Genomic DNA, 13,884 nt, shown 5'->3' on the forward strand with positions numbered 1-13,884 from the left:
CCAGAGGTTTTGCGGTCCGGTCCTCCCTGGTAATAAGGTAATAGGGAGTTGGACAAGGAGACAGCCTACCTCTGGGCGATTTCAGTAGGCCGTGCACATAATCCAGGGGCGGAATCTAAGTCTATATGTGTGAAAGGCTCTGAAAGATGCCATCTAGAGCATACATTTTCTGGTGGCATATATGAGGACCAAAAAAAAATGTTTTTACTTTTTTATTGATAACTACAGTAACAAGCACTAAAAATGCAATAGGTCTCGACTTTTATGAAGTTGAAGCCATTTGCTATGCTATGCAATACCATTAGCAAAGCAAATGGCTTTAACTTAGTCAAAGGCGAGACCTATTGCATTTTCAATGCTGGTTATTCCCTTACAGCAGCAGATTAAAAATCTGTGTTAAAGTGGACAGTAAGCAGGACATGGAACGTTCATAACTCATGCACCTTTAGCACAGCACCTAATGTTTTAATAGAAATCTACTTGCTGCAGAGGAATACTGCTCCTGGGTACACCGAAGTGTTGAGATATTTAAAGAGCTCCTCTTCGGGGCTGTTCATAATACCCATAGCTTCAAAGCCGGTACATTTTGAGAACCTTACAGTAAAAAAAAAAAAATCATAGTCTAGCCGGTTTTGTAAAAAACAATATTTCGGGACCCCAAACCACCATGGATTATGTAAGGGCTGCAGTCACTGTGCTTGCGCCGTTTGGGGTAGCATTAACTTAAGCAGTTTCCATGCCCCCGTGGCAGCTCCGGTAGGACGCCCGGCACCGTAGGATTCATAAATCAACAAAGCGACCCTAACAGCTGTGAACATGGAGTCTCGGGTGATGGTAACTTTCAGAACAAAACTGTAATTTCCATATAGCTGTAACCAGCTGGACAGAAGAATTGTGGCCAGATACAATATGTAAATTAGCCTGTGTTCCCCCGAACCTTTAGCTTGCCCTCTCTGACCTCGACCTGCTGAATGAACCCTGTCTGGGTCACAATAAATGAGCGACCACCAGGAAAAGTGCTCTCTAGGGTGCAAACCTCGCCTCTCTCACCCAGGCACACCGAAGGCTTGTCTGAAAGCTGTGTCTGAAAGCCAGAGGCCAGCCTTGACGACGTTGAACCCCAAAGCCTGCTCTTGACGGGCCTCATGGCCTCAGTCAGCTCCGCGACCCCCTGGACATCAGTGACAATGAATCCAGCCAGGAGAGGGGCAGATAAACAAAGCACTGACAATAGCTTTCATTCTCCTGCAGTCCGTTTTCGTGCATGCAGTTAGGTGAGGGGCTCAAAGTAACCAAATATTTTTCTGTAATTAGCACAGCGCTTGCTTTGTGCAGCGTCTGTGCATTGAATGGAGGGGGGGCGGGGTATATTTGGCACAAGATGGCATCGGACTGTCCACTGTCCGTACGTACTCGTGCATGTTTAGCTTTGGCTGAATGGCGAGAGCAGCCCACTTTGTCCATCCGTACGCGTGCCTGTAAAGCTTTGGAAGAATTGATCGCAAAAGGCACTCGCATGGCGAGAGCAGCGCATGCCCGCTGCTAACGCAAGGCGAGACCTAAAAATCTGATGGTAGTTTGAATCCATTTCCAAATTAAAACAATATACAAAAGAACACTACTGAATTAATCAGTTCAATGGTGGAATGAAAAAAATCAAACAAATCACAATACAAAGGCTCCATTCTAATCTAGATAACAAGCAAAACGTGCATCTCGTGGCAAGGGGCACTTTAAATTATCAATAACTTCTCATAGTGTGATGCAATGTCTTCTTACCTGTCCAGGTGAGATGTGGTCTGGAATTCCTTCCAACACAGAGATGTTGCTGCTTTCAATATCCAGAACACATAGCACAGGGACACTCTTACCGACCAGTCCCTCCCCCCAGTCTTCATGAAGCACAAACTGGTCACCCTACAAGACAAGAAGCAAAAACGTAAAATATTAGTTTACCCTTTACTTCATCTGCAACATGTTCACCTCTGTGTAGTTCAATGACAGCACAAATGTGAATAGTTATGTTTTTGCTTATCTACTTTGTGTATATTGGCCTTATATTATCCAGTGGAGTGCAAGAACTCCAGAATCCTTACAACTGTTAAAAAATGATGACTGATGCTGGTCACAGGGAGTGTGGCGGGGGAGGGCAAAGCCACTCAGTACCACTGGATTACTATTACATGTAGCGGAAATCAAGTACAGCACCTGCTTCAGTTTCACATCCCTCTCCTAAGGTGTATCTTGACACAAACAGGGCACCCAAATATTAATTCCTTACAGCATAGTATAGTTAGTCATCCTTATATATAACTTAGGTTCTATTCTTGCAGACTGCACAATTGACAGTTATTTTAGCCACTCAAAGCCCAGAGACTGTCCTGGCACACCCTTTCAATACTACCACCGGGGCCATAATGATCCAGCCCCTTGAGCCAAGGAACTACCAGCAATGCGTTTCCACTTTCATCTTACTGCTGCTGGGAGATCCTCCTGGCACAATCTCATTTTCTACCATTTTCACCCGATTAATGCAAGATTAGCCTGGCACACCCAACACAATGCATGACATATGCTATTGTGGAACACCCTCTTAGAATAGCCTCTCTTTTATTGCACTCACACTATGGTGGGGATACCATGCTAAGACAATGTCATAAATGACGAGTTCAGAACTGCTTTGAGACCAACATGGCACACTGGTCCAGTTCTGTTCTCTGCTTACTGTGCAAGACATTACTTGTACGTTTTTCATTTGCTACCACTTGGCCTTCTTGAGGAGACTCTCTTATGGCTCTCTAAGCTGTATGCATTGAATCTGCACTTTAGGCTGAGACGCTAAAACAACTGGCACCACCTCTACAGGTACTGGTGCTCGCTGACCTGCTCTCCTGTGCAGATTTCTACGTTGAAGGTTTCACAGATCATACAACCTTGATGGGCTTGTCCTGCTTCTCAGATTTTGGGGCATCATCCTCATCAGCAGCTGCAGTGTTCAGCTCAGAAGGTTTAGTTTGAAAGAATGATTCTGTTTTTCTGCGCTTCTTCTCCGCCACATAAAGCAGGTGTGTCTCTGAATACGACCAAGCCAGACAACCAAACTGTTCTGGTATCGGAAGAAAAAGAAGAAAATAAAATATCTGAACACCAAAGCACCCATAGCCTCTGTACAAAAGCAATTCCATTTGGTTTGGTTTCTCACAGTAAGCATCTTCTTTACTTTCTTTAAATTTATTTGGTTGTCACTCCTTGGCTACTAAACCTTAACTCATCTACTAGCAAGAACCTACACTTTTCCAACCAGCTTCTCTTCAATTTCAAGTTTATTTTAGTTTCTTGACAAGAACCCTAAAAACACCATACATCAATTAATAGGCAATAACATCACAGTTCGAATGGCGTACAATCCCCTATTACGGAACAAAGATACAAAAATTGACAATTCAGAGTTCAAACCCCGATTCACAATTTAACATTTTCTATAAATTCTGGAGTAAGCCTTTTTTTGCTCAGTCTCACTAACCTCTGAGAGTCAAGTGCGCGAAGGAATTCCTTGGTAAGACAGTTTGAGTGCACCAGTAGTGTTGCCAAAACACTACTTGTCACAGTTGAGGCCCAGTAAACACAGAAGGAAGAATACGATCTAAACAACTGATGCACACACGTAAGGAGTACCTGGATTTAAGAGTCAATGCTCCAACTAAGATATATGCTTCAAGGGTCTTTCTTCCTCCACCTAGTAGTTAAGTAGGAGGCATTTGCCATTTACATTTTCCCCATCAACAGTAAATCACTGTCAGGATTAACCTGCACATCCATACTGCAGGCATGTAACGTTGTGACAGGCAAGCACCATTACTCTTGTTAAACATCATATCCCAAGGACGGGTTTTGCCTTCCTTCACCTGGACAAAGTGCGACTCTTGTATGAGAATGACAGAAGGACCCTATTGCTGCTAGCTCAAAAAGAATGCATCCTTCGTCCATCTATTATTGAATCCAGTCTCATTATGGCACACTATAATAAAGTCCATTCCCTTATCCTCCTTTCTGTGTTTTTATCGCACTGATGACCAATTTCTCTACTTGGTCCAACTAGTAATCTCAAACCATACTCATCCACTGTATCAAAGCAAATGTTTCCTCCTCCAGTGACTATCCCCTCCACCAAGCCCACCTCTCCACCCCTCGACCATCCCGGTCTCCCTCACCCCAAACTCGAGCAGCCCCCCTCCACTTAGCCCCGTGAAGCCAGGAACAGGACTATTGAGGATCCAACTTTGGATGTCGGAGCAATTATAATTCCCACCCCAAGAGATCGCTTAGGATATTTTACTTGGATTCTGTCCTGGATAGTTACTGTTTAAATTTTGCCCCACTATTAACCAAAATCCATTTGATCTTCACTATTTGGACTTTATTATAGTTTGTCCCCATATCCTAGGTCGGGTGGATAGCGCTACTAAAAATGTCAATCCTTTCTCTTATATTATTTCTCTTTTCAACATTGATATGGGGTAATAAATCTCCCAGGGTTAGTTTAAAAATACTCCAACTGCCTAAGACATGGCGGTTTGGCACTCTCCTGTCTCATATTGCTGTACACTTATGCCGTTTTTCTATACAGTGGTCTTAGTTTAATAACTTTTAACATTTCATTTAGGCTGACCGCTGTAGTATGGCCAATTTGTTGTGAGCCATTACGGAACCCAAAATACTGAAGAAAGAGAGGTATAAGACCATGTGGAACATTATTGCTTTGAAGTGACATTTTTTTCATGAATTTTAAATACCAGTGATCCTCGCTGAAACCTCCCTGGCATGCAGTTCCCATCTCTCTCCCTGTCTTTCGCCATCAGCTATTATGAAGAGGGCATAGATTCATATTTTTAAGATTGGAGACTTTTTGTATCAGGATGGAGTAAAGTTGGTGGCACAGATTTGCTCTGGTAATACCATACATAAAGTTTCTTTTAGCTTCTCTTATAGACAGATGGTCTTGTTTCTTAATAGTCTCCTTCTATATGAGGTTTACTGGTCGTCTGGGTTGGCTGGGACACTTTTTAGGCCTGAAAAAGAGAATGATTCTCAGAGTTTTTGGTATAGGGGACTTCGGCTCGACAGTTCTTTATTTGCCTCTAAAATTCGGGCAAAATGGCAGAGGCATACACAGATAGAGATAAGTACTTCGAGTATGGATTCTCGTTGCTGCAGGGGGCAAACTTTTACAGAGTGATCTTTTTTAATGCTTGGATGCTCTATTACACCCCAGAAAGGCTTAACAAAATCTTCCGCACATCTGCTAGAAAATACCCCAGATGTAAGGGAGTGGGAGATTGGGAAAATAGGTTTATGACTTGTAAAGCCATATCCAAATTTTGGTTACAGATTTCTTTTAGCACATTTCACTTAAGGTTGGACGTGACAGAACACTCAATTTTTGCCAATGTGAATAGTATACAACGCTATAAAAAGATCTGCGGGGTCATCCTTTGAGGAAGATGACGTTCAGGAGAATTGACATAGAGTCTGCTTAACACTTGAGAAGTATTTTTAATGGTATGCTTGGTTCTTGAACTGTCACTTTATTCTGCGGCCGGCATTTAGCTAGCTGGATCGTGATAGTACTGTATTAGCACTCTCTCTTTTTGCTTAGACATCTGGTTTGATGAAAAGGGACGTTGTACTTTGGCTGTTTTTTGCACTGCCACTTTATATATATATATATATATATATATATATATATATATTTTTTTTTGTCCTCATCTCACCAAAAGACATCAGCAGATTTGTCAAGTCGTCTTACTTTACAACTGGGCGCCTCTCGGCTAACTGCGTTTACCTAGGTCGTCCCGACCTGCCTCACGTAGTAGAGGCTTGGTGTAATCATAGGACCCAGGGAGGAGACCATCACTTAAGAGATTACCAATCGCAGGCGCCGTCCACAGCTTAACGGAGGATGCCAGATATTATGCAGGTTTTCCTTGCTACCTTCTTGTTCTAGGCGTGCCATGCCAAACGCAGCTTTGAGCCAGCCCTCTCTGTTCGGGAGGATCGAGTCTTTCCACTTTACACAAATCTCTCTCCGAGCTAGCAGTATATGGTATAACAGCAACCCATTGTGAATCTGTGATAACAACCGTTGATAAAAACATTGCTCCCAAAAATCACAAGGTGGAGATTGATCTCGATATTAATTTAAAAAATGAACGATAGGGAATCCTCCACATCTTTCCAAAAAGATCTTAACTCCGGGCATTCAAGAAAGATGTGAATATCGTCCGCATTGGGTAATTTACATCTAGGGCATTTTGGGGAGGGGCAACTAGCAAACTTAGTTATCTTAGCCAGGGTGTAGTAAAGTCTGTTAAGCACAAAGAAATGAGTCTTTTTTTAAACTAGCAGGCTTGATGTATTTATAAAGTAATTTATGGGATGGCTCAAAAAAATCTTCAATGTCATGGGCGAGAGGTGATTAGCTCCAGACCGATGTTTGAGGGGAAATATCCGAATAGTCTTCTTCAAGGAACCTTGTACATCACAAAGATATTGCTTTCTTTTTTGGCTGGACGTTTTGCAGCAGCAGCTCAAGTTCCCAATGATGTTGCCCACCTCTGCCTCATGCCATGATTTAAGTTGGAGATACTTAAACTTAGAGAGTCTGGGGCCTATCTTAGCTCTTAAGATCTCCCATGGAAGAATCCCATCTATGTCCACCAAATCCGACCATTTAACCACATCAGCTCTCTTAATCGGGATCACCAAGCAATCTCTCAGGCAGAGTGGGGTCCCGGGGGAAGTCCCAAATGAGAGCAAAGTCAGAAAAATATCCTATACCCAATCTGCGTCTCACTTTATACCAGGTCGTCAAGGCGGCCTTAAGAACATTAAGACTGACACATTTAAAGAATCTTGGGGCCCCAAACTTATATAGAAACCCTCCTCCTCCACTTCCTCTCTCAACCATTGCCATCTCACCTAAGAGCTTGCCTCACGTTGTATCATCGGGTATTGAAAGCAACATCCGGATACCCAGAAATTGAAAGGCCGTTAAATACCAACTGATGTCCGGAAGAGCCAACCCACCTTTTAAAGAGTTTTCTTCTCAGTTTTTTCCAGGACATCCTAGCACTTTTATGTCCCCAAATAAAGCTCCCAATTTTCCCCTGGATCTTACTAATGATCTTATTGGAAAAGATTAAGGGAACAGCATTAAATTGGTTTGTCAGCTTGGGTAGAATACTCATCTTCACCAGATTGACCTTCCCATAGATCGTCAAAGGGAGGTTCCGCCAACTGGCGAAGAGGCAATCAGTTTCCTTTTCGATTTTCTCCAGATTAATCAGGGGTATTTTATTCAGGTCCTTAACAATTTTTATACCCAGATACTTGAATTCTTTAATAATGGGGCCTCCCCTATAATTGATATTCTAACACATAACTTCTGTTTTCGCTGAGTTAGCAAGGTACCCTGAAATTAAACCAAACTCCTCCAGCAGATTTTCAAGCCGTGGGATAGATGCCTCTGGATCACTAGTGTAAATTACAACATCGTCAGCATACAGTGCTACTTTACACTGATAATTTTGTGATTTAAAAGGACTGATTGAATCATCTAGCCTAAAAGTATGTGCCAGTGGCTTAATATAAACGTTAAATAAGAGAGGGGATAAGGGGCACCCCTGTCTAGTCCCTCTCTGGATGTCAAAGCTGGAAGTCAGGGTGCCCTTCAGCAGGATCTTTGCGGAAGCTCCCTGGTAACAGTTCCTTGGGGTCTGTACAAAGACGGGGCCCATGCCCATACCCTCGAGAACCCCCCAGAGATACCTCCAACACACCCGGTCACAGGCCTTCACAGCATCTAAGGCCACTACTGCTAAAGGATCCGCCCTCGCCACGGCCAGGTCGATGTTCCATATCAAAAGTTGAGTCTGCTCCTGGATGTATCTCCCTACCATAAAACCTTTCTGGTCGATGTTAATCAGACTCGGTACCAGTTTCGTCAATCTCCCTGCCAGAATGCCCATAAATATCTTGTAATCGGCATTCAGCAGGGAGATCGGGCGGTAGGAATCAGCCTTTAGTGGGTCCTTCCCTGGCTTCAATATTGGGACAATTGTAGTTTCCTTCCAGGATCTGTGTACCACTCCTGTTGGGCTATAAACTGAATTAAATAGAGTTAAAAGTACTGGGGACAGTTCATGCAGAGGAAGTTTATATACTTCGTTCGGGAGAGCATCAAAAACCACCAGCTTTATTGTTTTTAGACCTCTTTGTTTGATCCCTAATCTCTTCGATGGTTATGGGAGCGTCAAAGATGTCCCGACTAAATTCAGTTACAACCGGTAGAGATTTGTCCCCTAACCAGGAGGATATTATATCCTGGGAAAGATCCAGTTTCTCCCTATACAGATCTGAAAAGAGAGAAAGAAGACATTTTGCAAATCTTCAGTCTTGCTAGATTTTTCTCCATTACTATCAATAATGAGTTTATTGATGTTATTTTTCAACCGATCGATCCTGGCCTTCCAGGCCAGTAAGGCTCCTGCTCTTTCCCCATATTCAAACTTTTCCATATTCTTCGCTAGCCATTGCGTCCTTCAATTCTGATTCAACAAGCTCCTAAGCTCCTGCCTTGCCTCCTCCAGATTTTTTCTATTTGTGTCAATTTTCCTAAATTCTCCTGATTAAGATTACCCCCTTCCATGTCTAGTTCAGTTATCCTACTCTCAATGGAATGTAATTCCAAAGCCTTTGCTCGCTTTTTAGAGCTTATTAGGCCATGTAACATGACTCTCAAACTAGCTTTATAAACTTCCCATACATAATCTATAGAGCCTTAATTAAATGAAAAAGATTGCAAAGAAGAGGTTCTGATAGACTGAACAATTCCAGGATCCAACAACATTGATCTATTCAATGTCCATCTCATTTGTGGATTGTTGCCGTCCTTGGAATACCAAAGCATAAGGGGGCATGGTCAGATAAATGGCTAGGTAAAACAGATATGTCGCAAAGATTGTCTAAAATTTCCCTATTAGCTAAGACATAGTCTATTTTAGAAGAATGTTGATATTGTTTACTATTGAAGGTGAACCCCTGGGCATTTCCCTTCTTAGCCCTCCAGAGGTCTACCAAGCTCACATCAAGTGAAAGATTCTTCATAACCCTGCGTGATCACGGTGTCCCTACAGCACGGCTCAAATTAGACCTATCTTTAGATGGATCAAGACAGACGTTAAAATCACCACCTATTATTAAAGGGGGATTCACCATCATCAATTTATGTTGCAATTTGCTTAGATATGTAGGGTCGTCTATATTTGGACCATAAAAAGAAGAACAAGTCATCTCCACTCCCCTAAAATCTAGCTGAGCCACAATCCATCTTCCTGTTTGGTCGGTCTGTACCGATTTGACTACACAGGGAGTCCCTTTCTTCACCAAAATTGCAACCCGACGACTATTTATTGATTGCTGAGAAAAGCAAAAGCAGTTTATCCAGGGGATTTTTCAAAAACTGTATGTGATTCAGAAGAGCTCAGGTGAGTCTCCTGCAGAAGACAGACCTGAGCTGGGGAAAGTTCTAGATACTTGAAAAATCAACCTTTCCCTATGCGGGCATCTTAAACCATTCAAATTCCAGGAAATAAAACAAATGTTACTGTCCCTTTTATATTACCTGCCATTAGCTAGCGCACCCTTTCCTTGAACTGTACGGCATTCCTTAAAATACAGATGAGATGAGGAATATTTTTATTTTTCCCCACCCTGTGTGGGGAAAAAGTCATGATACACATGAACAGACTTATAAGATCAAAATATATATAAAGTCATGCAAGTCATACAGTAAAATGGTAAACCATAATTAGGGCTCCCAGATAAATACAGACAGAAAACATTTTTTTGTCTGTATTTATTTTTAAATACAGAAAAATACGGAAAATAGGTGGTCTTTGGATTTTTTTTTCTACTGTCAATCCTGAGTGCCAGGTCAGTAGAAGTACAGATTGAGAGGTAGGTGAGATAAAAAAAAGACAATATATTTCCTAATTAAGCTTATTTAAGTGCAGATCTATAGTTATTGATGCTATTCTACAATGCAAGTGTTTTCAGATAAAGCTATTGCACTGTATACTGCTGAAACCTTTTGTAGATTCAAATGTGAGTATACATTTATCAGTTAAATAAATGTGGAAAAATACCCATGGCAGCTTCATTCATACAGAAAACACAAAATAGAAATGGATAAATACAGACAAAATCTTCAAAAAATAAATATGGATAAATACAGACGGAAATGTAGAAAAAATAAATACCATAAATCTGGGAGCCCTAACCATAATGGAGGAGGGAAGACAGAGGCTCATCTTATTGAAAAAGATTGCGAAGCACAGTCTGTCCCACTACAGTATCTGCTTCGTTGATGGCACCCAGGCAGTAGTGTTTCGTAAACGTGTGTCTGCTGGACCACGTGGCTGCTCTGCAGATCTGATGCAGCGGCACACCGGCGAACAGGGCAATTGAAGACCACATCGCCCTGGTGGAATGGGCCCTCACTGAAGACTGTAGAGGCTTGCCCGCCTGTTGATGGCAGAAAGCGATGGCCGAGGAAACCCAACGAGCAATAGTAGGTTTGGTAACTGGAAGCCCCTTGTGGAAGCGCCCATAAGCTATGAACAGTTGAAACGCTTAGCGAAAAGGGGCCGTTCTGCCTATGTAAAACTTTAAGCACCTTTTAATGTCCAAAGAGTGCAAGCGCTGCTCCGCTGGAGACTGTGGGTTAGCAAAGAAAGTCTTTAAGAAAACAGGTTCATTGATGTGGAAATCCGAAGGCACCTTAGGCAGGAATGTGGGATTAGTGCCAAGCACTACACAGTGCGGCTGAAATTCAAGAAAAGGAGGATTTATAGTGAAGGCATGAATATCACTTACTCGACGTGATGATGTCAGCGCAAGGAGAAGAGCAACCTTCCAAGTGAGAAACTTCAAGTCTGCCTTGTGTATAGGTTCGAATGGTGCCTTCATTAGTTGTGCTAAGACGATGTTAAGGTGCCAAGTAGGAGGAGGGCGCCGAATTGGTGGGAATTTGCGGAACAATCCTTTGAAAAATTGACGTATTATCCTGGAAGAACAGAGTGAGGGGGAGCCATCCTGGCGGAAGCGGGAAATTGCCGCCAGAAAAACTTTCAAAGTTGAATGAGAAAGCCCGGACTGAGCCAGCTGCAAAAAGAACGGGAGGAGCTGCGCAGGCGTGGAACGAATGGGATGTACACCAGAAGCTGCGCACCAATGGCAGAACCTTTTCCATTTAAGCTTGTAGGTTTTAACAGTTGACGGTGCTCTGGCCAGAGCGAGGATGTCTCTACAGTCTGACGGGATGATTAGATGGGCAAATTCAAGGTGCTCAGGTTCCAGGCTGACAAATTCAGAGAGGAGGGGTCCGGATGGCAAATCTGACCCTTGTCCATCGTGAGGAGGTCTATCCGAGGATGAAGAAGGATGGGCTCGCACTGGGATAGAAGAAGCAGCTCCGAGAACCATGCCTGTCGAGGCCATCTTGGAGCGATCAGAAGAATGTGGCACGGTTGCCTCCGCATCTTCCACAATACTCGAGGCACCAGAGGGATTGGAGGAAAACCGTAAGCAAACAGATTGCACCAATTCATCAAAAGGGCATTGCCCTGTGACCCTCGGTGGGGATGCCAGCTTGCTTAAGATGGGCATTTCCGGTTCTCTGGTGTGGCAAAGAGATCCAGCGACGGACAACCCCATCGCCGAAAAATCAACTCGAGTGTTGGTTGATGTAACTTCCACTCGTGGGTCGATGACGTGGACCTGCTGAGGGAATCCGCTAGGATGTTGGAGACACCTGGAAGGCAGTACTTTGAACTGGAAGTCCCTACTTCCCACGCGGAATCGCAAGTACTTCCGATGTCGCGGAAGAATAGGGACATGAAAGTAGGCGTCTTGGAGGTCGATAGTTGCCATGAAATCTCCCATTAAGAGTAAGCGTAAGATCTCCAACAGCGTTAGCATGCGGAAGGATTGGCACTTGAGATACTTGTTGAGTGCTCGCAAGTCCAATATCGGCCGCCAATTTCCGTTCTTCTTGATAAGGAAAAAACGGGAATAAAATCCCTTCCCCCTTTGAGACTTGGGCACCACTTCGACGGCACCCTTCTGTATCATAAGGCGAACTAGATGAAAAAGTTCCTTGATGTGGGCTGGAAGGTGGAGTGGGAGGAGGAAGTTTGATGAACTCTAAAGCATGGCCCTTCTCTACAATGTCCAGAAACCAACGGTCCGAAGTGATGGAGGACCATTGAGAACAAAACAGGGAGATTCGACCTCCAAATTTTTGGGGCAAAGGCAAGTCATTGTCTATTGGGATAAGATCCTCTGTAGGAAGATTTCCCCCTATAGGTCTTAGAAGACTGCTGACGGGAAGACTGTTGCTGGTTATTGGAGTAGCATTGGTTGCCTTGATTGTAGGAGCGATATTGGTTGCTTCCTCCTCGAAAAGTTGTAGAGGTGCTGCGTCTACGTGCACCTCGAAAGGGCTGTTTCCGAAATTGTAAATTTCCTAAAGAGCGAGCAGTGTCAGTATCTTTTTTGATAGATTGTAAAGCCTCATCAACATGTGCTCCAAAAAGTGACTCGCCATCACGGCATATCCAGTGTCTTCGCATGCACTTCTTGGCGAAAGGATATGGAGCGTAACCAACCTTGCCTGCGAAGAACAGCTGCTCCAGCGAGCTGCCGGAAACCAGTACAGGCAATATCGACGGCACAGTCAATAATCTCCTCCGATGTTCTCTCTCCTTCTTGTCATGTCTGCCCACATCTGGCGGTCGTAACGCCCCAAAATAGCCAAAGCATTGGCAGCTCTCACTGTGGTGGAGGCTGTGAGAAGTTGGCCTGATATATGATGCTCACTAATTCTAGTGATCACCTTGTATCAGTCCAAACAACCCTTATGGTGATTGGTTGTAAGTCAACCTTATAGACCAGCTATCTTAATGGTACCATGGACAAAGCAGTCTTAGGCTAAACTCTTTTGGCATGTGAAGCCATCTGTTTTACCACATATAACCCCTTGAATACCAAATGAAAGGACACCACACAGGTAGTTATGAAAATAAACAAGCTATTTATTAACTAACACACACCTCTGAACTCTTTATGAGATCAGAGGGCTAAGCACATGACAAAACTCTTAAGAAAAATAGGTTGTCGCACAAGTTACAATGTTGCCCTAGGGGTGCAACAAACCATATACTAAACAAGTGGTATAAGGAAATCGATAGAAGGAATGGAGCTGTCCAGAGGCTGTAGGATCGCTGGGACTACACTACCCTAACTTTAGGTAAGTAATAGGAGGCCCACGGAACGCGTGTGCAGAGTGTAAACTCACATGCGAGATGCGTAACAATGTCTATGGACAGTACAGTTCAAGAAAAAGGTGAGTACGGACAATCCTGACTAGCTAGGACTAAACCGACTGGAAATCTGAACACTAGGAGAGTCAATCTACCCTTGAGCACCGAAATGCTCTTGTTACCTCACCCGCTGCGGGTGCATAGGTGTCAAAGTGTGTCGGGTTTCCGCGTTGAAGTCCATGGAGCCTTGGAGAAAGATGCTGCAGGCGACCAGGAGGAAGATGTCCAGTGTGATCCAAGGGTGGATCAGGAATGCTGAAGACCTGAACGCCGAGGGGACAATGTTCAAAGTCACTAGCCAGTGACTGAAGTGGAACCAGGAAGGAACCAGATGCTGTTGTCGCGATCAGGTGAAGAGTGGACGCTTGACTCTGCAGCCACGTGGACCAGGAGGTGTCTTCGATGACCAGGATGGAGGCTCTCGCTGTCGGCGGCGTTGGTT

General features: G+C 43.7%; 1 protein-coding gene across 3 annotated transcripts in view; it reads right to left on the minus strand.

Moving 5' to 3' along the window:
- The window catches only part of LOC147692563 (acylamino-acid-releasing enzyme-like), a 526,970-nt gene that overhangs the window by 400,144 nt on the left and 112,942 nt on the right, over positions 1 to 13,884 (minus strand). For all 3 annotated transcript variants that reach the window (XM_086938783.1, XM_086938782.1, XM_086938784.1), the window contains exons 7-8: positions 2,934 to 3,106; positions 1,780 to 1,917 (exon numbers count right to left, since the gene is read on the minus strand). In XM_086938783.1, coding sequence (XP_086794909.1) covers positions 1,780 to 1,917; positions 2,934 to 3,106 — 311 coding nt within the window. The remainder of the gene's footprint in view (positions 1 to 1,779; positions 1,918 to 2,933; positions 3,107 to 13,884) is intronic.

This window comes from Lissotriton vulgaris, chromosome 9, assembly GCF_964263255.1.
Source record: "Lissotriton vulgaris chromosome 9, aLisVul1.2, whole genome shotgun sequence".
Lineage (NCBI taxonomy): Eukaryota > Metazoa > Chordata > Amphibia > Caudata > Salamandridae > Lissotriton > Lissotriton vulgaris.